This window comes from Eulemur rufifrons, chromosome 13 (genome assembly GCF_041146395.1).
Source record: "Eulemur rufifrons isolate Redbay chromosome 13, OSU_ERuf_1, whole genome shotgun sequence".
Classification (NCBI taxonomy): Eukaryota; Metazoa; Chordata; class Mammalia; order Primates; family Lemuridae; genus Eulemur; species Eulemur rufifrons.
In genome coordinates, this window is record NC_090995.1 from 10,325,441 (window position 1) to 10,350,091 (window position 24,651).

At 42.0% G+C, this 24,651-nt stretch overlaps 1 protein-coding gene across 2 annotated transcripts; it reads left to right on the forward strand.

The window, feature by feature from the left end:
- Window positions 1-263: 263 nt before the first annotated feature.
- On the forward strand, window positions 264-24,257 carry PPM1K (protein phosphatase, Mg2+/Mn2+ dependent 1K). Of its 2 annotated transcripts, none has more exons than XM_069485518.1 (7): window positions 264-380; window positions 5,482-5,988; window positions 7,258-7,358; window positions 18,221-18,386; window positions 18,916-19,060; window positions 20,096-20,218; window positions 22,882-24,257. In XM_069485518.1, exons 2-7 carry the CDS (start codon window positions 5,549-5,551, stop codon window positions 23,011-23,013), a joined length of 1,107 nt encoding a protein of 368 aa, XP_069341619.1. In that variant the 5' UTR covers window positions 264-380; window positions 5,482-5,548; the 3' UTR covers window positions 23,014-24,257. The 2 variants fall into 2 exon arrangements, with proteins under 2 accessions (XP_069341619.1, XP_069341618.1); XM_069485517.1 differs by having other exon boundaries at window positions 20,096-20,230; window positions 22,882-24,256.
- Window positions 24,258-24,651: the final 394 nt, after the last annotated feature.

The following is a 24,651-nucleotide window of genomic DNA, read 5'->3' on the forward strand; positions in this document are numbered from 1 at the left end:
GGCTACTGGCCCGCGCTGACGCCGCTCGCTAGCGCTGCTCCGAGTCTGCGAAGTCAAGTTGCAGTCACAGGGAGGCTCGTTCCCAGCGGGATCTGTGATTGGCTGCCGCTGAGGGCGGGGAGCCGGCGAGCCTCCTTGCCGCGCGCCGATTGGCCGGAGCGTCCCTCAGTCAGCGGGAACGGACCTCCCCCTCGCCATCTGGCCAACTGCGGGCGAATAATTCTCGCCAATTTCCAGCAGCCGAGGCCGTGGCCGCTCTGACTGCGTGCTCCGGAGATCCGGGACAGCGGGGAAGGCAGTCTTACCTACCGACTGAGAGAGCCCCTCCTCTGCCCTCCGTTAGCTAATTAAAACATTTCCAGGGACATAACCATCACGAGGTAAGAGCCTAGAGGTGCGATTCATTTATTCCTGTTGGCCGTGTCCAGTGTTATTTATTGTCGGTCCCTGGGATGCAGAGTAAACCGAGGACGGTTTCCCGGGGAGGCGCAGAGGAAATGAGGTCTGGGCTCCCCGGCCCCCACGGCCGGCGTGTCTGGGTTCTCCGCGCGCTGCTTTCTTCCCCGCGAGGTCTGCCGCGGCTGGTCGGGGTGGGGTCCACCGCGGCTGCGCCCAGACGGCGCTCGGCCTTGAACTTGACCACAGGCGGGGGGCGTGTGCCGCGCCAGCCGGGCTCGTTGGGTGTACCGGGATCCGGCAGAGGAAGGGGGGTGGTGGCTGCCCGCGTTTCCCGGCAGCAACGCCCCGCAGGCTCCGTTCCGAAGCTGGGGACGCGAGGATGCTGCAGGGATCAGCGCTGCGCCGCAGCCGCGAGAGGGAGACGTGGCGACACCGCGGTGTGAGCGCCGGGAGGGCGGCGGGGAGGCGGAGACCGCGCGGCGGAAGGTTCGGTGGGAGCCCAGCCCTCCGCGGGTAGGCCGGCGTTCTTCCCGCCGAGTGTCACACTGGCTACGCATCTGTCCCGGCTGGGGGACCGAGGCCGGGATCCTGAACTGCCCAAAGGTGAGCTTTTCAGGAGATCGGCAGGGAGAAGGATGCAGAGCCCTGGCTGCTTTTGATCTGAGACTCTGGTTTACCTGGAGGGTTTGCTTTGCCAGGAGAGCGCTGTAATCTCCAGGCCTTGTGGCTGGTGATGTCTTTTTTTTAGTAGCCGCTTTCTGTAGATGAGAGAAAAAACTGAAGGTGGCAAAGATGACGCTCCAGGTGGAAACAGCCAGGGAATCTGGAGTCTGGAAAGCTCCACTGGCCTACCTTAGTTATAATCTTTGAGTATGTGAGTTCTAACTAATGGGTTTTTTTCTTGCAACCTTCGTCACTTACTGCAGATCATCTGGAATCTTTAGAGAGGAGGAAAGAATAGGAGAGAGGTGCTGGTGACATACTATAGAATGTAAAGGAAAATTCTTTTTAAATGCTGCATAAAGTTATCGGCTTAAAATATGGTCTGTGGCCTGCGCACATTTTTAGCCAAAATATTTTAAAAGATATCTAGGAAATTAGAGTAATGGGTACTTTTCACTGGTCCCATGTTCTTTTCTCCTTCCACACATCTAAACATACACATATTCACATCAAACCCGAGGGGAATCCTTTGGGAGTTTTGTTTTCTTTTTTTACTCAGATAGACTAGCAAATTTTCTTTCCCTTTCTCTTAGCAGGGTATTGATAAAGAAGTTATTGGGGTCTGAATTTGCTGAAATACATTCTGGAAGTTTCCATACCATTTGAGTGTATTGGGATGCATTGGTTGGTTGTTTTTTAAAGGTCGATAAAGAAATATTTGGTTTAAGAATATTAAAAATGCCTCTGTGTTTTCATTGTGGAACTTACTCATATAAAGATACCCAAGTACTTCTGAATGGCCATTTTTGTCAGAAAATTTTTAAAAAGAATAAGATACCTGAGTGCCACTTTATAATGGGCAGATAGGAATACTTTCTTAAATTTTTTTTTTCTACAGTGTTGAAATCAAAGCAGATTTCTGTAATACTGATTTTTAGAAGTCCTAACTAACTTTGGCATATGCTTAAAATGACAAAGTAAACTTCCACCATGCCCGGCTAATTTTTTTCTGTATATATTTTTAGCTGTCCAGATCATTTCTTTCTATTTTTAGTAGAGACGAGGTCTCGCTCTTGCTCAGGCTGAACCCGAACTCCTGACCTCGAGCGATCCTCCCGCCTCGGCCTCCCAAAGTACTAGGATTACAGGCCTGAGCCACCTCGCCCGGCCAGTGCTTCTCTTTTAGATGCCTTAACTTCAAACGATTGACTATAATTGCCAAACATGGTTTGTAAAAATAAGCTAGCCTTGATTTCTGTTTGAAAGATTGACATAAATCCCCCCTGCCTACTCAGAAAAGATTTCTGGCGGTGTTTCTTAGATTGCAGAATGGTAAACTCAACCCAGTTCATAATTACAGAACTAAAGAATGAAGACAGTCCTTAGGTGTTTGTCAGTTTGTTTTCACTCTTTTTGTTATAGAGAACACTGATTGCTTTTTTTTTCCTTTAAGGGTTTTCACATCAAAAATTCTACTCCCCTTGCCTGTCAGTACATTGTCATTTCCTTGGGCATCTGGAGAGCTGGGGGGGCCTACAGTGGCAGATTCCCATTTTGAAGCCCTGGAGGAAACTTGTTGATGTGCAGATTTAATTCAACGTTGTTATTTAGTTTGGCATCACCAGTTGCCTTTGCATTGTTTTCTTGGGAATGTGGGAGGGAGTGGTAGGATTTAGTTATATTGCAGATGGAAAAGGAAATGGAACCACTTCATGTCTCCTGTTTGCTGACCTACTTTGATTTATGATAAATTAGCTATAAATCCGGGTCACATTTCAACTCTGCCAATAATATGCCTTAAAGTAAATGTTTCCTATGACTGTTCTACCTACTTTCTGAGATGATTATGCAGATAATACATGAGGAAGGAGGCCAGATGGATAATTGATTTTAGTCTATGCAGGCTTATAGAAACTGTGCCCAGCTTGGATTTTATCTCGTTTTTAAAAATGTTTCCAGTGGAGATTTGTTCACTGCTGAGAATGCAGCTCTATTTTATCATTTTAAAAAAAGTTTTTGGAGGGTTCAGAGGGAGGAAAGAAAGGCAAGAATATACTAGAAGAGCTGCAGAAAAACTTATTTAATATTTATTTGTTTGTAATTCCAGAAGTCTTGTTTGAAGTAGGTGCCTGACTGCAAAGTAGCCCAAAGCTAAGTATGGCTTGCATGCTTTCAGACAGGAGCCAAAAGGATAGTACTTTGCTTAATTTCTAGTTCACTTTTCAAATATGAATGTGTTTTCTAATAAATGTATGTATTTAAATGTTTTTTCTATATGGTATTAAGCTGCTTTGGGAATTATCTCTATCAATTAGTACCTTTATTACCTGCTCGATTGCATTATAGTTTGAAATTTCTGAATTCATCACCTATATTTGACATATGTTGCTGAATAAAATATAACCTCCAATCAAAAGCAAAGGAACAAATACCTTTTTTTTTTCTAATGCAATGTATTACTTCTCTTTGATAACCAGAGATGCTGTGTCTCTCCCCTACCTCCAATATTTTCTTACAAAGAAGTGAATTTCAGCCTTCTGCACAGCCTGCAGCCTTGGCCAAAAGACCAAGAACGGATGGCTTCCTATGTCTTTCATGATGCATTGTTTTGATGTCCATCTTTATTCTAAATTCCATGAAGGCTGGGCTCATATATTTTTTATGGCTTAAATATCTAACGATGTTTTTTGGAACCTCATCCTTTCTTTTGACTCTTTTACCCACTGAAAGATACAGCAGCCCTCGCTACACAGAGGGAGACTGATTTCCAAAAATTCTCTTTCACTTTCAAGTGATTGTTTGAAATCTGTAACGCATTTTCTCATTGATGTATTCAAGCTGGACTTTGTATGTGTGTGTTTATGCCTTTTAGAAGGATAAATTTTTTCAAGCTCATTTTTTTATTGTGAAATAATTCAGCCATACAATTGAGACTAATATAACACCTGTATACCGTCTACCAGCATTATCAAATCTTAACATTATGCCTTTTTTCAAGATATTTTTAATTCATAAAATAACAAAATACCATGCAGATGAATTTCTGCTTAGAATCTTTTTTATATGGACAACTGCCAGAAACACAGTTCTTGTAAGAGTGTAGGAATTTCGCTCTGAAAACACCCTGTAATACCAAGAGAGGCTTTAGGGTTGAGTTTTGGGGTGGAGTCCAGAAGGAGGGGTGTAGAGTCATAGTTTCCAGGAAGTACAATCTCAAATGTGAGTGTTTTGCTGGGATGGGGGAAAGGAGAGCTGTAGCCGTAAGGTAAGGTAAGTGAAATCTGGTGCCAAATTCCCAAGATCACAGACCCACACACCCTCCCCAGGAGAGTGTCTGCCACAAAAGGAAGCCTGAGAACTAGCTTATCTTCGTGCCTGTGGGGTGTTGGCATGAACCAATTTACATTAATCATGGTAACGCCATCGGTAAAGTTCAGTAAGTTGAGAAATCTTAAAACAAAACTTAGATCCTACAGTACGTCTTTGCTAAAACTTGACCACTCTTTGGGTACAGAACTATCGTAAATATTCTATTAACCGGTTATTTTTCCTTTTATTTCTCTCTCTTAAGAGATGTTTGCTATCGTTAATATGTGCTCCTAGCTTTTCTTCAGAGCAATGGGGTTAATGAAGGGAAGACTATCTATTCACACCTGTATGCTATGTTGTTTTTTTGTTTTGTTTTGTTTTGTTTTGTTTTTGAGACAGAGTCTCCCTCTGTTGCCCAGGCTAGAGTGCTGTGGCGTCAGCCCAGCTCACAGCAACCTCAAACTCCTGGGCTCAAGGGATCCTCCCACCTCAGCCTCCCGAGTAGCTGGGACTACAGGCATGTGCCACCATGCCCAGCTAATTTTTTCTATATGTATTTTTAGCTGTCCAAATCATTTCTTTCTATTTTTTAGTAGAGACGGGGTCTCGCTCTTGCTCAGGCTGACCTCGAGCGATCCACCCGCCTTGGCCTCCCAGAGTGCTAGGATTACAGCCATGAGCCACCGTGCCCGGCATGTATACTATGTTCTTGCTACTCAAAGTGTAGCCTGCAGACCAGACTGTCGGTACCACTAGCAAGCTGGTTAGAAATGCAGCCTCCCAGGCTCTGCCCCACACCCTCTGAATCAGAATCTGCATTTTAACAAGCTCCCCGAGGTCGCAGGTTCAAGTTCGAGAGGCACATGTTCTATATATGTAAATACACTGTGGAATTTTCATAGAATTTAAACACCGTGAATAGAACAGGCAAATTGATTCAGTTTTCATGCACTGTTCTTAGAAGTAGGCTGTTGGGTGCCTACCCAATACGTAACATAAATATATGTTTTCTGGCAGATGCCTATGGTCTTCATTTTTGGTACTGTCTGATGATGTATCAGTTATATTCAAAATGACTGGTGAAGAGTCTCCGTCTCTCTCTCTCTCTAGTTGCATCATTTTTCCTGTGTCGTTGCATTGACCTGCCGGCCATCACCGCTGCCTGTGGGGTTGCGGTATGTCAACAGCTGCCTTGATTACTCTGGCCAGAAGCGGTGGGAGCCAGGTGAGACGGAGAGTGCTGCTCAGCTCCCGCCTGCTGCAGGAGGACCGGCGGGCCTTGCCCACGTGCCGCAGCTCCACCTCCCAGCCCAGGTGTTCTCGGTTCGACCCCGACGGCAGTGGGCGTCCAGCCACCTGGGACAGCTTTGGGATCTGGGATAACCGCATTGACGAGCCCATTCTGCTGCCACCCAGCATTAAGTACGGCAAGCCCATTCCCAAAATCAGCCTGGAAAACGTGGGCTGCGCCTCGCAGATTGGCAAACGGAAGGAGAACGAAGATCGGTTTGACTCGGCTCAGCTGACAGATGAGGTCCTGTACTTCGCCGTGTACGATGGACACGGCGGACCTGCCGCTGCTGATTTCTGTCACACCCACATGGAGAAATGCATTATGTACGTACGATGACTTTCACCCTTGACTTCGCAATTCCCCTGCATTTGTGGTTTGAACTTTCACCCTTTGGCTGAGACTTCCAACGTAAACCTCCATACTCCAGTGGCTTCACGCTGCCACTTTCCGAATGAGCAGTAGTTTAGGCATGCCATTCATTCCTGATGGTTATTACCATTTCAGAAATGTGTGTTTTAACAACTTCCCTGGGGAAGGCATTGGCCAGAATCTACAGCACTTGATTGGGGTTCATTTCAAGTGAAGTAGCGTAGTGTGTATGAGATAACTTATGAGAAGCCTTTGCTCCTATCAGTGCAGGACATGGATGTAGTAACTGCTTCAGGAAATGGTAATTACTCCTTCAAGTGGCTTTGAATACATGACTTTTTGAAAATAGCTTTGGATGATTGATGTTAGTGTGGGGAAAAGGCATTTAATGCAAATGTTTTGGAGCTCTTTAAATAGTTTATCCCAATTATTAATGCACTTTTAAGGATCACATTACTGCTGGAATTAAAAGAAGGGGAAAACGTGTGACAGAATTATGACCATATGACTATTGCTTTTTTTTTTTTTGGAGACAGAGTCTTGCTCTGTTGCCCGCCTAGAGTGTCGTGGCATCAGCCTAGCTCACAGCAACCTCAATCTCCTGGGCTCGAGCAATCTTTCTGCCTCAGCCTCCCGAGTAGCTGGGACTACAGGCAATGCACCACCATGCCCGGCTAATTTTTCTATATATTTTTAGTCATCCAGCTAATTTCTTTGTATTTTTAGTAGAGACGGGGTCTCATTCTTGCTCAGGCTGATCTCCAACTCCTGAGCTCAAGCGATCCTCCTGCCTCAGCCTCCCAGAGAGCTAGGATTACAGACGTGAGCCACCGAGCCCAGCCTCATATGATGCTTTCTTGTCTTCCTGTGTAGTTATGTATACTGTTCATCATTGATTTATGCATATTTCCTCTCATTCCACAAAAGTAACTCAGTGGTTTAAGTTAATGTGACCTGGCTCTTGACCTCTCAGGGTTGTGGGAGTTAGGACTAATTCTTTAAGGACGAGGACTTATACTTCTTTGTGTGTGCCCTTAAAAGCTTATCACAGCGCCTGATGCTTAGTGGATGTTCAGTAAGCATTCCTTAACCAGTGAACCATCAGCAACTGACAGGGAACTCTTGAGGTCCATCGGGTAGAATGACTGCTAGATAGAGCAACTGTGAAGAAATAAACCTATTGTAAAATTATTCTTTGGGGCTCTTTTTTCCTCCCCACAAAGGGATTTGCTTCCTAAGGAGAAGGACTTGGAAACTGTGTTGACGTTGGCTTTTCTAGAAATAGATAAAGCGTTTTCAAGTCATGCCCACCTGTCTGCTGATGGTATGTACAACAATCACATTCTTGAGGGTTCTAAGAGGGGGAGGGCAGAATAAAAGGGAAACAATTTAAGCCTTTGGGGGGGGGATTTTAATGTACACTTGTTTGTAAGGATTTATGTAGAAATAATTTTGTATATAGAATCCCTTTAAATGCTATTAGAAATCCAAACTAATGTCAGTACTTCACTTTTAAATGAAATACATTGGAGAATTTTTTAGAAAGAGAAGCTCCAAAATAGTTCCGATATTGTATTTTAATTTTTAAAATATTAAACAAAAGTTTTAATCTGTTTGTTCATTTTATGGATAAGATGTCCATACTATGAATTTTAAAGTTTTTTTTTTCCCTTTGGTTTTTTAAAGATGAATCTGATGATTGAGTACTGAAATACACTGGGGTAATCACATCCAGCTAGGACAATAATTGTCCAACAAGAAGAAAATTGCTCATAGATCCTAAATAGGAAAAGACAATGGTTAATATGCACTGTTTGTATAATTAGATGGAAGGTATTTTTCTCTCCCTTCTTAAAAAGCTCACTCTGGCAGCTTTCCTGTGATAACTAGTGATGTTTTAAACACAAGGGCATGCCAGCTGAATTTTAAATTTTGTGCACTGTGTGTCCTTAAATTTTGAAAGTGGTATGTTTCTGGTTCTGACTAAATTTATCAAAACCATTTCAGGAGAAGATAACTAATGTTTTCTACTTAGCTGGCCCCGAAATCTTTGGCTCTTAGCCTTGGAAACTTCTGCAGCCATATGAATGTATAAACATAAATCTTGTAACTGACTGAAAATGAATCATGCAATAATCTTGATCTGTATTTGGTTTGTCCTTTTCTTTAAAAAAAAAAAAAAAGTGCACCGATTATAAAACGTCTTCTGTGCGAAAAACTTTTTTTTTTTTTTTTTTTTGAGACAGAGTCTCACTCTGTTGCCCAGGCTAGAGTGAGTGCCGTGGCATCAGCCTCGCTCACAGCAACCTCAAACTCCTGAGCTCAGGCGATCCTCCTGTCTCAGCCTCCCGAGTAGCTGGGACTACAGGCATGCGCCACCATGCCCGGCTAATTTTTTCTATATATATATTTTAGCTGTCCATATAATTTCTTTCTATTTTTAGTAGAGATGGGGTCTCGCTCTTGCTCAGGCTGGTCTCGAACTCCTGAGCTCAAACGATCCGCCCACCTCGGCCTCCCAGAGTGCTAGGATTACAGGCGTGAGCCACCTCGCCCGGCCAGTGCGAAAAACTTTTAACTCCGACCGACTCTCCCTATAACACACACATTCTCCCGGTAAAAAAGCCAAATGGCTCATACCAGCTAGTCCAGGACCTCAGATTCATTAACGAGGCAGTTGTCCCCATACAGCCTGTAGTGCCTAATCCCTACACTTTACTCTCTCATATTCCACCCTCCACCACCCACTTTTCTGTCCTGGACCTCAAAGACGCTTTCTTTACCATTCCTTTAGACCCAGCCAGCTACAATCTCTTTGCCTGTACGTGGGAAGATCCTGACACAAACATGTCTCGACAACTTGCTTGGACTGTCCTGCCCCAGTGGTTCAGGGACAGCCCCCACCTCTCTGGTCAGGCTCTCGCCCAAGATCTTCTTCAATGCCCCTTACAGCCGAGTACTGTCCTCCACTATGTGGATGATTTATTATAATGCAGCCCCTCATACTCCGACAGCCACACACACACTGCCTCTCTACTCAACTTTCTTGCTTCTAAGGGCTACTGGGTGTCCCCCTCCAAAGTTCAGTTGTGTAAGCCTACTGTCACTTACCTTGGACTTTTAGTCTCACCCCCACTTCCCGTCATCTCACTGTTGATCGCCAGCAGGCTCTTCGTGACCTCCAGCCTCCCACCATTGCTGAACAAATTCTGTCCTTCCTTGGGTTCGTTGGTTTCTTCCGACACTGGATCCCCAACTTTGCTCTCCTTGCCAAACGCCTCTATGAGGCAGCACGTGGTGCCTCCGCTGGCCCTCTGTGAAACCCTCAGACTGTCTGCCTCGCGTTCCTAAAACTTCGAGACTCTCTCTTACAAACACCCCCTCTAAGACTCCCTCATCCTGAAAAACCCTTTTATCTCTACACGGATGAGTGCCAGGGCCTGGCCCTCGGTGTCTTCACCCAACCTCTGGGACCTACTCCCATTTCCACCCCAGTGGCCTACTTATCCAAACAGCTGGACACCACGGTCCGTGACTGGCCACCCCCCCCCCACCTTGGCTGTGGCCGCCACTCTCACCAGGGAGGCCCTGAAACTCCCCTGGGACAGAACTTACATGTCTTCTCCACACGCCGTTTACAGGACCTTCTAACTCACTGCTCCTTAGCCCTCCTCACTCCGACTAGACTACAGGAATTCCATCTCTTGTTTATAGAAAATCCCACCATTACTTTATCTCAGTCCCCAACTCTAAACCCTGCCACTCTGCTCCCCATTCCCTGCCTATCCCTGTCCTCACACTCCTGCTCAGAAATGGTTGAAACCTCCACTACCTCTAGACCCGATCTGTCAGACAAGCCACTTCCTACAGCGGACTTAACTTTCTTTGTTGATGGCAGCTCGGTCACAGGTGAGGACCCAAACGCCGGGCAGCCTATGCCATTGTCTCTGCCTCTCAGGTAATAGAAGCCTCCCGTCTTCTGGAGGGCACCACCTCCCAAAAGGCGGAACTCGCTCTCACCTGAGCCTTACACCTAGCCCAAGGCAGGAGTGTAAATATTTACACGGACTCCAAGTATGTGTGTATGATAGCTCACTGCCATGCCGCCATATGGAGAGGACGGGGCTTTCTCTCCACCAAGGGCTCCCCATTATTAACGCCACCCTTATCTCCCGTCTCCTCGAGGCTCTTCAGTTACCCACCCAATTAGCTATCATACACTACAAGGGACACCAGTCGGACGGGTCCCCTGTCACTAAGGGAAACGACTATACTAATACTATCGCCCGCAGCCTAACATCCCCAAACACCCTAGTCCGGCTCCTATTCCTTTCCTTCCCATTCCTTCCCTCCAGCCTCGCTACACTCCAGAGAGCGCGACAGCCTTCTCGCCCAAGGGGGATCAACCACCACCGAAGGGTGGGTCCTTCTTAAGGACGGCAGGCTGGCTCTCCCTGAGGCACAGGCCCTGGGACTCGCTGGCCAGGTCCACTCCTCACTTCATATCGGCACTAAGGGCCTCTTCCACCTCTTACAGCCTCTATTTTCACACCCTTCCCTGTATCCTCTCATCAAAACTGTTTACTCAGAGTGTGACATTTCTGCCTCTGTTAACCCTCAAGGGGGCCTGAAACCCCGTGTCCACCCACCAGATGCGTGGTCACCTCCCCGGACAAGACTGGCAGGTCGATTTCACCCATATGCCACCTCACAGACATTTCAAACTCGTGTATGGCCGGCCTTTTCTCATTGACTGTTATCTTCCAGCCCAGCCCCCACATTTGGCCTCCTATTTCCCATATCTTTCTCTCCTCAGGCAACTTCTCCCTGACAGCCTCGAGACTCGTTTCTCCAATGCCACCTGCAGGAATTATCCAGAATGACAGTAAATCAGATACTTCTTTATCCCTACTCTCCTCTTCCAGTCACCCCTCAACCAGCCAACTCTGGCCCATAGCCCCCACTACGCCCCTCAAAAGCAGAAAATAGCCACAAAGACCGCGGTGCCCTATTATCACTAAAAGGCCGGACTGTAAGGCTGGTGGCGGGCACCTCTCCCCTCCGTAATGGAAAAAGCAGCAGCCCCTCCTACTCCTCCATGCCTGCCCTAAAGCTGAAACAAAGAAATTCCTCACTCTTCCCGCCAAAACCTTCCCTCCAGAGAAACTCCCATCCCCCCACGCCTAAAAACATATATAAGCCCACCCAGACTTCTGGGTGGGGCGGCTTCTCTGGTTTCGCTCATAAGACCATGAGGCTTGCCTGGGCCCCTCTCTTGGGACCCGTTACCCCCACCCAGGAGCGCCCCAATAAAGCCTCTTTACTTATCCCCTTCAACTCTGCTCGTCTTTTTTCTCTGACGCTGGCCACTCCAAAAAACCTTACACCGAGAGCTTTTTCATGCCCTGTTTTGAGAACCTCGCTATCACTCTCATCAGAAAAACATTACAATCCGCTCTCTGTTCAGCGACGTATTTTCTGTTTTGTAGGTTACTTACACCCATTTCTCTTTTCCTTCGTTCCTTTGGACTTTGATTCCTTCCAACTGGCCTCTCACCTTTAAGAAGATAGGCATTGAGAGAGGGTAAATTGTATGCATAAGATTTAGCTCTTGTTCCCAATGGATAAAACACATGAAGGAGAAGAGGAAATAAAATGCTCTCTTAGAGTTTTATTTTTATAACTTCCTGAATTTTGGTATGTTCTTATTTTATCCAGAGCCAGGTTGGCTGTGAGTTTGGCTGTGTCTCACACCACAGTGTTTTTCGGCCCTGATGTGCCTCAAGTGTGAACAGCTGTAACTTGCTGGACAAGCTTTTCAGAAGAGAATGTCCAAGTTCGTCACATGCACGTGGCTGAGAACCAAAACCATTAACCCTTCATGGGTGCAGTCAGCCTTTTTGTAAAAGATCTAATCAATGTACATCCTTAAGACAATCACTGATAGATTTGGTGTAAAATGTGAGAGGACTCCATTCATATATTAATAATCAATTATAATTCAAGGAAATTTTGAACTTGCCTATCTTGAACTTTCTAAATCTTTACCACAAAAACAAATAGTTGTTTAAAGAAATTAATCATAAAAGTGTAATTCATTTCTAATAATGAAATTAAAATGTGTTATTTGATTTAGTTTCTCTGTCATATGCCTTGAGGCAATGAACCCAGAACTTTCATAAGATATATTAAAATTTATTTTTCATTTAATGATCATTTGTTTGAAAGTATAACGAAGCAGGACGGAATGATGCTTAGTATGCTAGTAAAAGAAAAAAGGTCTATTATAATAGCATTAATGCATCACATTTTCTAAATATTCTCTTGCGTCCATTAGTCTGTGTTTGTTTAAATTAATGTTTTGAGAACATTTTGAAAATTTATTCTTAATAAGTTGCCACAACTTTTAAAAGATGGCAAAAAGTGCTTTTTGATATTTGGAGCTTACTTTAATCAAATCTATGAAAGCTACTAAAGATAGAATGTTGTGTTCTTTAACTTTTCAATTTGTGGATTTAAAAAAAATGTTATTTTAGATTTCAAAGTTTTTATTTAAATTTAAATTTTTTTTTTTTTTTTTTTTTTTTTTTTTTTTTTTAGTTTTTAGGAAGAACTGAAGCAGTATCAATATTATAAGAGTGGAGAATATTCTTTTTGGCATACATATACGTCTGTGTGTGTGTGTGTGTGTGTGTGTAGAACCAGTTCTAGCCAAACAAAATCGTGTAGTAAGCAGTCTGACTTCTCTAGTTTCTTTCATCTTTTCTCTTGTGGCATTAATCCCATTGTTCTCCTCTTGAACTCTTCCTGTGAGATCGAGGACTGTGACTTCTTCATTTTTGAATGTCGAGATGCAGCAGCCTGCAGAGAATCTGGAAGGTTCTCAATTATTTGGACTGAACCGACCTGCACTGCCTACTCTTTCTCACTGAAGTTATTGTAACTTATTCCTTGATTATCCTTAACTGATTTAACTAAATTATTAATAAAATGGAGGCATTTTAATGAGTTGTCTCTCCTGAGGCGATTTGAATTTTAAGGAGGAGAAACCCGAAAAGGGACTGGTTAAACCATAGGAATGAATCGCTAAGGGTAAGGTGTAAATGGGAGAAGTGGCCCTCAATCACACTGTATTAGCTTTCTTAAGAGAAATTAAGTGAAAATAAAATATTCTTATCTCTTCTAGACTTCAGTTCCAAAGCTGTCACATCTACATAGAGAACTTCAAATTATCTCATTAGCATTTAAAAAACATACTATTTCAGGCCAGTCCTAGTGGCTTACACCTGTAGTCCCAGCTACTCGAGAGGCTGAGGCAGGAGGATCTCTTAACCCCAGGAATTTGAGGCTGCTGTGAGCTATGATGATGCCATGGCACTTTAGCCTGGGCAACAGAGCAAGACTCTGTCTCAAAAAAAAAAAAAAAGAAAGAAAGAAAGACAGAAAGAAAAGAAAAAAACAAATAAATAAAATATATACTATTTTCATTTTAGCTGGGGGTAATTTCAAGAGAATACAATCGGAATGCCACTTATCAAGAAACAGCAATAACAAGATCCTCTTGCCCCAAAGAACTTGCTGGCTATTGTTATTGATTTTTGTTGTTGTTGTTACCTACATTTTAAATTTATCCTTAGTTATGAATAGCTAATTTCATCACCATCTTTGAATTTTTTTGTATTCAATTAAGACCAAATAATACCTATTACTTTTACAATTAATAAAACCAGCCAATACATTCAGATAATATCTCATCAGTCTATTGTTTATAAACAGTCACTTAAAACTAGGTGGTAGAAAAAGCAGATTATAATCCTATGTATTCTATAAACTCTTCAAATCTTAAGATTGCTCAAGCTTTGAAAGCCACAAAGCTCTGAGAGGGACAAATGGATCAAAAAGAGAAGACTTGCTCTTTTTTTGTTTTTTTTGTTTTTTTGAGACAGAGTCTCACTCTGTTGCCCGGGCTAGAGTGCCATGGCGTCGGCCTAGCTCACAGCAACCTCAAACTCCTGGGCTCAAGCGATCCTCCTGCCTCGGCCTCCCGAGTAGCTGGGACTACAGGCATGTGCCACCATGCCTGGCTAATTTTTTCTATATAGATTTTTAGTTGTCTGGCTAATTTCTTTCTATTTTTAGTAGAGACGGGGTCTCGCTCTTGCTCAGGCTGATCTCGAACTTCTGAGCTCAAACAATCCTCCGGCCTTGGCCTCCCAGAGTGCTAGGACTACAGGCGTGAGCCACTGTGCCCGGCCTAAGACTTGCTCTTAAGTTCAGAATGGGGGACGTTGATGGCATCGTGAATCTCATAGGAAATTTCCATGTTCCTCATATTTTGTGATTTCTTTATGGAAGAATTAGACTGCAAAATAGCCAGAACTATAAATGCAGCATTTTTTTAAGAAGCGGATTTACTTTCTTATACTGGGAGCAACCAAAAGAAAAAACGATAGGGGCAGCGTTGAAGAGGTGCTCTGATTGTGCTGTTATTGCTTCAGCTCAATACTCTTGGCTTCGGTGTTCATGAGTCATACACGTCTAGGACACCCATTTTTAATAAATTTTGAAACTGTATCGGTCTATACATATTAATATTTGCACAGCTGAATAATTACGAGGGGTCGTTATACTTGGAAAAGTACAGCTTTTAGTCTTTATGTTGCCATTCACAATCCTGATTATTTTTCTTTCTATGTGTCGACCTGCAACACTGAGGGAAAGAGAAAGCTGCAGAAATACCTGTTTTGCGAATTATATAACATTATAAACATGCATTAGCGCTCGAGAGCCTTATCAGCCTTTATTTAAACAATGCATTTAATCATTCCACTCAAAAAATGCCTTCTAGATACTAAATCTCTGCATTAAGCAGTGTTAACAAATGTGTTTACTGCTTGTATCTGGTAGAGGAGGTGCTTTGACTCCTTGGTATATATTTAAGTCCCAGTAATTTGGTGGTGTACTGTGGTTTGCATTCTCTCTAACTGTGTACTGCTCGTCAGATACAAATCATTCAGTGCTATAACCATGGATTTGCCCTTTTGTTACTGGGACAATTCTGGAATTGCAGACAAATTCACAGTGCATTTTTTTCAACTCAGTGTAGGTACTAATTTGCTGTGTTTAAGACCAACTGTTTGAGCGTATGTATATGTGTGTCAGTGTGTATGTGAGAGAGAGAGCGAATGTGTGTGTCTGTGTCTCCACTTACGTGTTTTAGTACAAATAAGTTTGTGCATAGTGTTATCCTACCTTGGAAGCCATAAAACAAAGAAAGAAGAGTTACTCTGATTTTAAAAACAAAAAGTTAAGTCAACTACAAAATACCATCAACTGGAGCAAACTGAGTTTTAGAATCGTTGATTTGGCATCTCCTGGAATATGATGTAATTTGCTAGTGAGATTTTCACCAAAATAAAAACGCTTCCCCTTATTGTGCCCTTATTTTGCAGCTCTTTCTCTGCTCTCCCCTGTGTTGCAGGTTTGTAATGTTTGAGCACAATTCCTGGGTGAATTTCCTATTTGCCTCTGTGCGTGTTATTTGTGGCAGAGAACTGTGCCTGGTCAGCAGCTCTAGACCTGGGGCCCGTGGACACTATATGCTGGGCTTCAGTGGAAAGAGAGATCTGCTTAATTTTGTCCCAGGTGAAGGAGTCCAGCGGTTCCTAGCCTGGACTACTGGAAGGTTCCCTCATCCTCTTTGTCCCATTAGTTGAGATGACTTGCAGTAGAAATTGTCCAGTGAGTGTTAAGAACCTTATTGAAAAGATATCTTAGTTTTATAGTTTTGTTATTAGGGCAAAAAGTGAGAAGTTTTACTTCCATGTCATTAATAAATGTTAAATGAAAATAAATGCTGATTTAATATTTATATCCTTAGATGCTTAGCAAACCAGAATCAACAGTTAGTTTTGAAAACTATCCCATAAATCCTGGAATTTTGGAACTGTGAAGTTGGGTTGGTGAAAAATCAAGCTTTTTAAAATTCTTACATGGCAGAGCCATGAATTACAAGCCTAAACAATTAAACTTTCACTTCTGAAATTTTAATGCTTGGGTTGTGGCCAATTATAAGCCACTTTTTAAAAAAGCTACTGCTGACAGTTTAAACAAAGGGAAAGAATACTAAATTCCCTGTACAGGCAGCATCTGAATAAATGCCTGTGTTTTCTTGCCTGACTCTTTAAATCATTTGAAAATATTATGACCATAAAGATTACATTATTGTATAGTTGTTTGGGTAATCTAAAGTGAAGAGTTAACATTTGTAATATATCCTGAATCAAGGGCCAGAGACAGAAAAAAAGAAGAAATAAGAAAAAATATATAATATAAATATCACTGATACTTATAAAATATTATGTTATACAATGACAAATACATATTTCAGCGTTGGAGAGATATTATTACCTTGGCATGACAGTTCCAAAATCAAGAGATAAATGGGAAGATAGTACAACTACAAAGGCTATTTCTCAAGAAAGTAAATTCAGCATGACTATAAAAGATTAAGTTGAGTTTGTCTGTGTTTTTCCATTTTACTTTTCTGATTAAAGCAGGCATTTTAATATACTGATTGGAAAATCCATATATGTATATATCTCCTTCCAGTGCATTACTGATGAAGTTTTTAAAGTTGTCTTTTTGAAAAAAAAAAAAAATGCTTGGAAAGATTGAGTCAAATCAATAGCACTTCACCTTAAATAAAGTCTAAATCACTCACCTGAATATTTTATTTAGGTGTTTTAAAGAATTAACAATGTTACTAGAGAGGATACCTGCTTTAAATCTTTTTCAATTTCTTCCACTTCGCTTTATTTTTTATCCCAATATTTTCACTTTTGGCAAGGCTCAATGCACCTTAAAAATTTTTAATAAGTGGTAAAGTATTTAGGACAGATTCTGTTAGAATCAAAGGAAGGGCCAGGTGCAGTGGCTCACGCCTGTAATCCTAGCACTCTGGGAGGCCAAGGCGGGAGGATAGCTCAAGCTCAGGAGTCCAAGACCAGCCTGAGCAAGAGCGAGACCCCGTCTCTACTAAAAATTAAAAGAAATTAGCTGGACAACTAAAAATATATACAAAAAATTAGCCGGGCATGGTGGCGCATGCCTGTAGTCCCAGCTACTCAGGAGGCTGAGGCAGGAGGATCACTTGAGCCCAGGAGTCTGAGGTTGCTGTGAGCTAGGCTGACGCCATGGCACTCTAGCCCGGGCAACAGAGTGAGACTCTGTCTCCAAAAAAAAAAAAAAAAGATTCAAAGGAAGATGCAAAAATGCAGTTTGACTTGCATGGAGCAAATAGTGGCGACCTCAAGCCCAGTAACATTGAATTTTATTTGTTATTAGAGAAAAGGAAGATTCTTGGAATGTTCTGGGCCCAGGCAGGACCACAGGAGTAGCAGTTGGCAGTACTGTCCTACATTTGGATACAGACTCTTTGTGTTAGATCTTTCTGGAGCTAAGAGTGTTAACTACACCAAGTTTATGAGCAACTATTAATAGAATGAATTTCATTCCCCACCGGACAAATTTTCAGCTAATACAATGATGTCTGTAACTTTGTTTCATGTCTTAGGGAGGACAAAGATAAACAGAAAAAAAGTGAGCCTTTCGCCATTTTAGAATTTTTGGTGAACATTTGTAAAATTAAAAGAGCTGTAGAAGAAAAGAATACATTAAAATATAGTACTTGAAGAGCAAGTAGTATGCCCTTGACCTATGAACCGATAATACTTTCACAAGACAGATGTAAGAAATGGAAGAGAAAACCTTCTAAATCTGTAGGTTATAGATGACCTAAGTCATCCTGCCGTAATTGCCAGTCTAGCTAAATTTTAAGACTTTTCGTCTTGACACCAGACATACACACAAATGTGTCATTATAAGTTCAAGTCAGCTCTATTGGACATAAAGAGAGGCCATTTGGAGACAGTGATGCCTTGTTTACCAAATTAGGTTAGCAACCTTTTCTGTTTGCATGGAGCCTTGTTACAGAGTTAAACACTGGTTTGCTTGCATGCTGTTACTTACATAGTTCGTCTGCATTTTCTTTGCATAGCTCTAGTTAAATTAGAATGATACATTCCAGCATTAGTTTATCATGCTTGTATTTTATTTTGGGAGAAAAATTCCATGTCCAGTCATTTGACTGTCGCTAACGTGCGCTCTTCTTCACAATGTTTGTAGCAACCCTTCTGACCTCTGGGACCACTGCCACGGTAGCCCTGTTGCGAGATGGTATTGAACTGGTTGTAGCCAGTGTTGGGGACAGCCGGGCTATTTTGTGCAGAAAAGGAAAACCCATGAAGCTGACTACTGACCATACTCCAGAAAGAAAAGATGAAAAAGAAAGGTACTAGCCCGCCACTGAGAAATCGTTCTATGGGGATGATGTTTTTAGTTTTAGTTCATCATGGAAATGAAATTTTGCATTTTAATTTTTTTGTATTTTTTTGGGTTTTTTTTGAGACAGAGTCTCACTCTGTTGCCCGGGCTAGAGTGCCGTGGCATCAGCCTTGCTCACAGCAACCTCAAACTCCTGGGCCCAAGTGATCCTCCTGCCTCAGCCTCCTGAGTAGCTGGGACTATAGGCATGTGCCACCATGCCGGCTAATTTTTCTACATACATATATATTTTTAGCTGGCCGTATAATTTCTTTCTATTTTTAGTAGAGACGGGGTCTCGCTCTTGCTCAGGTTGGTCTCGAACTCCTGACCTTGAGCAATCCACCCACCTTGGCCTCCCAGAGTGCTAGGATTACAGGCGTGAGCCACCGCGCCTGGCCAAAATTTTGCATTTTAAATAGACGTCATGCTTAAGTTTAACAGTGACTTGGTTTTCTGCATATCACGTCATTGTCTTTTAATTTTTTCTCGACCAGGATCAAGAAATGCGGTGGCTTTATAGCTTGGAATAGTGTGGGGCAGCCTCACGTGAACGGCAGACTGGCAATGACAAGGAGCATTGGAGATTTGGATCTGAAAACCAGCGGTGTGATAGCAGAACCTGAAACAAAGAGGATTAAGGTAAGAAAGGACCTCGAACTCTTGATCCTCCTGCAGAGGATGAATTTAGGCACGTCTCTAGCTGCGGGCTTTCTTGGAAGCCTTAACTAAAGCCAAACTAAAGCCAAAATGATTTTTAACAGGGAGTAACTTATAAAAGGATAAATAAACTTTTTAGAGAAAATCAGCTGCTACTCTTATGGCCTAATGTTTGAGGACGTGTTTGGTGTTTGTTTCACCCCAGCTGTGGAAATTCTCCTGGTGGAATGGCTCTGCTATAACCTCACCTGCTCACTATCACCCAGTGTCACCTCGAGTTGGAGGCCGCCCCTGACTTCCCTTATCCACCAAGAGCTAAATAATCGCCCACCTGTATTTCTGTGGCATCCTTTGCGTGCTTCTAACCAGTGCCGCCATTACCCTAAACTGCCCCCAACACACACCCGGTCTTTGAGCTGACGCCTCCTTCTCCGAAACCTTCAAGTCAACTGTGGCACCTCGCATAGCATAGAGTCGGCTTCCAGCACTGGCAGCCAACAGTTGTTAATTAATTGCATGACGGGTTTCGTGTCTGATACATAGCCCACTTGTGGTCATTTTATCTAACAAATACTTACGCAGGGTTTACTGTGTGCCAAGCTCTGTTCAAAATAGGTGCTACTATCCCCATTTTACAAGGAAAACAAATCTAAAGCATACAGAGGTCAGCTCACCTTTGCTCACTCAGCCAGATAGCAGAGGCAAGATTCAAACCCTGGAAGCCTGGCCGCAGAAAGAGCACTCTGAACTCTCCCATCGTGCTACCTCTCAGCATTCCGCTGTCTGGCTTCTTCCTCTGTGGTGTTACTAGAGAAGTGTGAGGTCTATCCTTGGTGGTTAGTACCAAATGTTGCTACTTTTTGCCTTCCATGTCATATGGCTTTACATTTTCAGCAACTTGCCTGTAAGTTCTCGCACAGATGATCATTCAGCAAAACAGATAAAATCTTTGCATTAGCAAGATTATTCTAAGGTAGAGTCTAGTTTATAATCACATGCGTCCGGTTCCGACTGCAGCTCCATCATGCCGATGACAGCTTCCTGGTCCTCACCACAGACGGAATCAACTTCATGGTGAATAGTCAAGAGATTTGTGACTTTGTCAATCAGTGTCACGATCCCAACGAAGCAGCCCACGTGGTGACTGAACAGGTGAGCCAGCAGAACTTCTGCTAGAAAAGTCTCAAGCAGGGAGGAGAGTAAAAGGACAACCCTAAGCGTGTGGTTTTGGCAGGGCCTGGGGTGGCTGCCACAAGCCGACATTTCTTGGAAGTCTTGTGATTTAGCTTGAGTGTTATCATGAATTTTACACTTGATTCCATGCTATGTCCAATTAGAAGATTTTTACAATTCCCTCGAGTAGTTAGTAAAATGAATATGCCAAGGAATTGTGCTATTTATTTTTTTACTTTGTCCATACCTTGAAATGGTAATAGCAGTAGTAAATTAAAATAATAATAAACTAATATATCACTTACTATGTATCAGATGCTGTTCATATATATTAACTCGGGTCATCATCACAATAACCTGATAAGGTTGGAGCTATTAAGTCCCTTTTCCCAGATGAGGAAAACTGGTCTGGAGGCCACAGAGTTAAGTAACACCCTGAAGGTCAGCAAACTATTAAGTTGCAGAACTAGACTTCAAACTCAGACAGCCAGCTTCCCAAGTCCAACCACTTGACCATTAAACCAGACTGCTCCAAGTAATATCCGATTCGAGGAACACTATAACCTAGTCATCTTCTGGCTATGCAAAATGGGTATGTGAAAAAGAAACCAAAGCAACAACAACAAAGGTACGTGGATGAGGTCGTGGGTCACTTAGAGCTCAAATTTGAAAGCCGGATAATAACCAGGAAAGAGAATGTAAAATTTGCCTTGTGCTGTTTAATATTCTCTTTTGCTTAACTGTTTTCAGTTGTAGCCATCACTGCTCATCAGAGGGATGCTTTAATTCAACAACTGCCATTGCATTTCCCAAATTAAGACAACAGACCTTACTTTAAAAGTTTTTGCTTGAAAATAGATGGGCGAGTGTAGTCATAATGTTTGAATTATTCAGTTGGTTACTACTTTATCTGGTGCTAAACAGGAGCTCATGAAATCCGGGAAATGGGCCCAATGCCATGGACGAACACGTCCTTCCCAATTTCAACTACCTGTCTTATAGATAAGTGTGTTCCAGTTCACGAAAGCAATGATATTTGTAATGACTACATAGTATTCCAGCTTATTTGTGTACCCCAGTGCATTCAACAATTCCTGCAGTCAGCAAATTTAGTTTGTGTTTACTATAATAAACATTCTTATATCTATTCGTGCAAATCTGTTTCCTTTAGGTATTATTTTCTTTGGTTAAATTCTGTGTAAAAGGACACATCATGTTCTAGGGCTTTTAATAAGTTTGCTAAATTGTCTTCCAGAAATAATATACCAATTTACACTTTAACTAGCATGTTCTTTTGTTTGTTTTTTTCTTGAGACAGGGTCTTGCTCTGTCACCCAACTGGAATGCAGTAGTGTGTTCATAGCTCACTGCAACCTCAAACTCCTGGGCTTGAGCCATTCTCCTGCCTCAGACTCCTAAGTAGCTAGGACTACAGGCACTCACCACCACACCTGGCTAATTTTTTCCTTTAATTTTTTGTACAGAAGGGGGTCTTGCTATGTGGTCCAGGCTGGTCTCAAACTCCTGGTCTCAAGCGATCTTCCTACCTTCACCTCCCAAAGTGCTGGGATCGCCCACATGGTGGTTCACACCTGTAATCCTAGCACTCTGGGAGGCTGAGGCAGGAGGATTGCTTGAGGTCAAGAGTTTGAGACTAAAGTGCTGGGATTACAAGTGTAAATTACTGTGCATATTCTATAGTTTGTGTTTCTCCAAATTCTTATCATAAGTGTTTTTCTTTGCCAATTTTGATAGAAAAATCAAATTTTATTATGGAAATTTGCATCTTTTTTTTTTTAGTGGAATTAGCCATTTGCATAGGTTTATTAGCCATTTGTATTTCTTATCTTATTATAGTTTGGGTTTTTTTTCTTTCAATTTGTTTGTAAAATTTTCTCATTGGAGCTTTTTACATCAGATTTTTTTATCAACCCTTACCTTCACAGTTTGGCGTCAGGCTGTGAGGTTTTTTTGAAATGCGTTGGACGCTAAATATAATCCCAAGCACTTCTGAAAATGCTAGCTCTGTCACCTGCTATTTGCACAAATTCTTTTTTTTTTTTTTTTAAAGGCTGGTCAAGTAGAGCAGGAACAAAGGACAAATTCTTACAGTTGATTTATAATTCCCCTACTGCAGGAAATTTAGTTTACGCCCACTTGTCCGTTTTGTAAGAAGCATAGTAAATATTCCTGTAGTTGTATGTTTTAAGCATGTCCATTTCCAGGGTTTTCATTCCTTTAGGTTAAAGTCCTAGAAGCAGAATTGCTGGTCTGAGCTAACACTTCCCAAGTCCCTACCACGTCTTAGCCGCTGTGCTAAATGCTTTATAGATGGGTCTTCACCTTCGGCAGCTGCACACACTCACTGTGCCTTAGCACTGGTGTTTCTGCTGCTAAAATTGCTACAGCGGAGTAGAGTCCCTATGGTCGCTTGGGGTCCTCTGTTATTTCATGTGCAATTCAATAAACCTTGTGGGCATTGATACGGGGCGACAGAATCACAAACTGTTGGGAAATGATTAGGTTAGTAACTTGAATGTAAAATCAGTTTGGTTTTCCAGAAGAGTGATCGCTCTTCGCACAGACTCTGATTACCGATGTTTTTCTCTTCCCGTTGCCAAACCTTGCAGGCAATACAGTACGGGACCGAGGACAACAGCACTGCCGTGGTAGTGCCTTTTGGTGCCTGGGGAAAATATAAGAACTCTGAAATCAACTTCTCGTTCAGCAGAAGCTTTGCCTCCAGTGGACGATGGGCCTGATCGCTGGCTGGGACTTTTGGGTTTCTGTGCGACAGGTTTTCACCGAGCGTGTCCAGAAACTGATAAGATAAAAAAAAAAAAATCACCTGTTACCTGTGTGACCCTGTGATTCACTAGATCAGTGCACAAGTTAGTGTCAACTTAATAACCACTTGCATAGTTTTTTCATAAATACTCCTCATATTTATGTTCAACTGTATGTTCTCAGTATAAATATATATGGAATTAAGCTATTGTGAGTGCCTAAGCTGAGTGAGCAAGTATGAAGTGGTCTTGGTACACTTGGAGAGAGTATTACATTTCTAATTTTTAAGACTCGTAGGCAGCTCTGGGTTTGTTTTTGTCATTTTTGTTCTTTATGCATTTGAACACGTTCTTCACAACAGCTTGAATTTGGACAGCTTTTCCATGTGTTATCTGCATGTTTTTATTTTTATTTTATTTTTTCCAGACTTCCCTATGCCTAAGATGCAAGTTTTTATTTTTAATGATTGTACCAAGAAGTAAGTGTGAACACTGAGCTCTCTGGTACTGTATGTATTTTGTATTCTGGACCACTTATTGGTAACTGTAACCATGCAAAATCAATTAATTCAGATACTATGACATTGCTAAATTGTATACATATTTATAAACAGCACACTTGTATATTTCACCTGTGTTACCAACCCCCAGCCCCACGCATTCCTATTTTTCTGTAATTAAGAATGCTATATAGATGTGACTATTCCTTAATACAGTACTGCCATGTACTTATATTTAACTCATGCTGGTTTTGAGCCCAGGGCCTCGTGAAGCATATTTAACGCACATATCTCTTTACCGTGGGAGCCTCATGGTGCACAGGCAACTCACGTGACCATGCTGTAGCATACATATCACGTGATGGGTGGCCCCCTGGGAAAACCCTGCATTTGGTTCATAAAAATCTTACTTATTGCTGCTGTTATTATTACAATTAGTTTTGACAATTTAATTGCACATAACTCACGCACAGAAAACGAGAAAAAAATAACAAATGTTTCATTAAATTAGAAAGGATCATTTTGTTTTTGACGTTTTTATTCTATTTTCATAATAAAACACTGTGGCCCCAAGGAAAAAAAAATTTTTTTTCTAGTGTGGCAATCAATGAATGTGTTAATATCAGAAAAGAAAGCACAGGCTATGTGGGTCTTTTGGCCAAATCGATACAAACTTAAATACCTACCGTATCAAGTATTTTGTATAAAGTTTTCATTTGTTATCTCTATGTTTTGTGTTTTGTATATAGTATGTGTATAGCACAGTTCTGTATAGAATAAACAAGTGAAATAATTTGCTGGTAAAAATAATGCCACATTCACTGACACTGCCATAGACAGAGCTTGAGGTTTATGTCTCGTTTTTGCTCATTCCTAAGACTTAGAATACATCTAAAGCAAACATTAAAACATTCTATATTTCAGCTTGCTGTGGAATGTAGGCGTATAAAACTATACTTCTTTTTACCTGCATGTAAGTTTTCTGTTAAAATGTGAATCTCTAAAGGTGTGTTTGGAATTGTATCTGCAGTTTATTTCTGCAAGCTATGTAAATTTGTTTTATGTGTGGGTGTGTGTACGTATGTAAATTTGGGAGTAATATAAAATGAAAGGA